The sequence below is a fragment of the Sinocyclocheilus rhinocerous genome, unplaced genomic scaffold (genome assembly GCF_001515625.1).
Source record: "Sinocyclocheilus rhinocerous isolate Xijiao unplaced genomic scaffold, SAMN03320098_v1.1 scaffold1525, whole genome shotgun sequence".
NCBI classification, from domain to species: domain Eukaryota; kingdom Metazoa; phylum Chordata; class Actinopteri; order Cypriniformes; family Cyprinidae; genus Sinocyclocheilus; species Sinocyclocheilus rhinocerous.
In genome coordinates this window covers 1-2,427 of record NW_015643575.1, presented here as the reverse complement: position 1 = coordinate 2,427, position 2,427 = coordinate 1, and the positions used below count along the sequence as shown (strand labels likewise).

At 36.0% G+C, this 2,427-nt stretch overlaps 1 protein-coding gene across 1 annotated transcript; it reads left to right on the top strand.

The window, feature by feature from the left end:
- Positions 1-231: 231 nt before the first annotated feature.
- Positions 232-2,314, top strand: LOC107757417 (glutathione S-transferase P-like). Its single transcript, XM_016574885.1, has 4 exons — positions 232-303; positions 834-869; positions 1,960-2,066; positions 2,193-2,314. Coding segments are annotated over exons 1-4 (249 nt in total). The 5' UTR covers positions 232-302; the 3' UTR covers positions 2,298-2,314.
- Positions 2,315-2,427: the final 113 nt, after the last annotated feature.

Sequence of the window (2,427 nt, the reverse complement as noted above, 5' to 3'; positions counted from 1 at the left end):
CTACTTTATTTTCTTTATAAAAAGTTCAGATGCTTGGTTAACCAAAACATATTTCTAAATGTCTGCTATTCCTTAAACAGCATCAAAATTATTTTTAAAGTTGCATGTACTATAACATCACAAATGACCCACTGGCAATCAGTCATGAGTTTTGTTGCAGCTGCCAGCTACGCGCTTTGCGTGCATGACTCATCAAAAAAACTTCAAGGCTTATAAAAGGAGCGTCGCGCGATCTTCTGTGTTCTGCACTTCAGGAGCAGCTCACGCACGGTCTGAAACAGCCTTCACTACCCACTTTATTAAGTAAGTACCGTATGCACTTTAAGTACGTATGATCTACATTATGTCGGGTGTGTTGCTTGCAAATAATTGTTTTGCGCTGCTATAACAAATCACTGACGGCGTCGTTGCACTCAACAATGTGTCTGAAGAAGATGGAGCTTAAGCTGCATTACATAATGTGCAGCTATTTAAATAGATCTGCTCGAGTCCATTCAACGCCTGCATAGCCAAACTGAACGATACGTTTTGAAACTGCAATATGTGTTCTTCATATTTCTAAGGTTTAGCATGACCTTGCATGACTATTTTGAAATAGGTTACATTATTGTATTTGCATGAATGAAAGCGTTATGTAATGCTTAATTGCTCGCGCATTCAGAAAAAGACAGGGCATTCTAGTAAACAAAGTATGTAGCTAGCGTGCAAATCTGCCTTTACAATCGCTGCAATACATTCCCCCTGATTACTTCCTTTTTAGGCTGTTTTCATGTTCATGTGTTTTGCAGTTCCTCTTTTGTTTGTTTGTTTATTTAATCCATTTTTTTTTGCAGTGGCTCCCTACACACTCACGTACTTTCCAGTCAAAGGTTTGTATGAAAGGCTGATTCTGTATTCTTGTCACATGATGCGTGTTACCCCTCAGAAAATTCTGGAATCGTGAAGTGGTTCAGTTTAAACCGTATTATGTAATGGAGCTGCAAACAAAAGAAGTGCAAGTTGCATACAATGCGAGCCATATGTAACTATTAAAGAAGGCTTATTATTTAAGTAATTGAATTTGCATGCAACTTTAACAAGATTTAAAATGTATTATTTGCATATTTTATAATACAGATTTCCAGCTAATAAACTTGTATTCTAGTTTTGCTAACATTCCTATTAAGTTATTTCAGAATTATTTCATAATACACATAGTATATCAAAACCTCCAGTTTAAAAAAAAAATGTTTTAGTAGTTAAAATGTAAGGCAAGTTCCCATTTTATAATTTACTAAATGTTATGTGAACACTATATTTGAATGTTATTTGGACATTCTGAAACAAGTATTGACATTTTAAAAAAATGTTAGATGAATGTCAAACTAAAATGTTTAAAATATAAAATGTTCCATGAGCAACGTATAAATATGTTTTTGTGCTAATGTTTTGAGAACGTTATTATAGACCAGATAACTTTGCACAAATGTTCTAGTAACGTTACTGGAAGAATGTTTGTTCATAACTTTGACTTTGAGAGAACCTTTCCAGAACGTTAAAGAATGTTCTGAGAACATTCCTTGTTAGCTGGGTTAGTATTTACAATATATCTATATGTCTGTTATTTTAGTAAAACGATGCACAATACCGTCTCTGTTCAGAGAATAAAAAGTTGAATATTCTTCGCTCCGCTGTTAATCTTTGGCAGCCTGCATGTTCTCTCATGCCAGCCAGCTTTTGGTTGTCCAATCAAAATGTGACATTTGTCTGAATGCATTTGCCCTAGATTGGGAGGAATGGCAGTTAACTTCAGCCCACACACAGTGGGGGGAAAAAGGAAAAAAAAAATCCTTTGTTGGCCGTAACTTGAGTGTTTGCAGACTTGAGTGTCATGGTGTCTAATGTCTTTGATGCATCATGTGATCACACACTTAGAGGATTGTAGATTGCTGTTAACCCCATGTCATGTGCATCTCACAGGCAGATGTGGTGCCTTGAAGATGATGCTGGCGGACAATGGGCAGCAGCTGAAGGAGAATGTGGTGTCCATAGAGGAGTGGATGAAGGGTGATCTGAAAGGCAGCTGTGTGAGTTAGAGAACTTCTAGTGTTTTTTTTTGTTTTTTTAATAAATGTAAATCTATGCACGGTTTAATGTAGTTTAAACTGTATTCCTTCATTAACATGCTGGTTGAATTTTATTTATTTTTTTAGCTCTTTGGACAGTTGCCTAAATTTGAAGATGGTGACCTGGTCCTGTATCAGTCCAATGCCATGTTAAGGCATTTGGGTCGCAAACATGGTAACGATCACTGTTAATGCATTATAATAAAATCAAGCATACTTAAGTTTGTTTTATAATGACCACCTGCTCCATGAAATCCGTCCCAATGTTGGGAGAAGGTGTTCTCAGTAAAACACATTTTGTCTTCAATTATTTTCATATTGC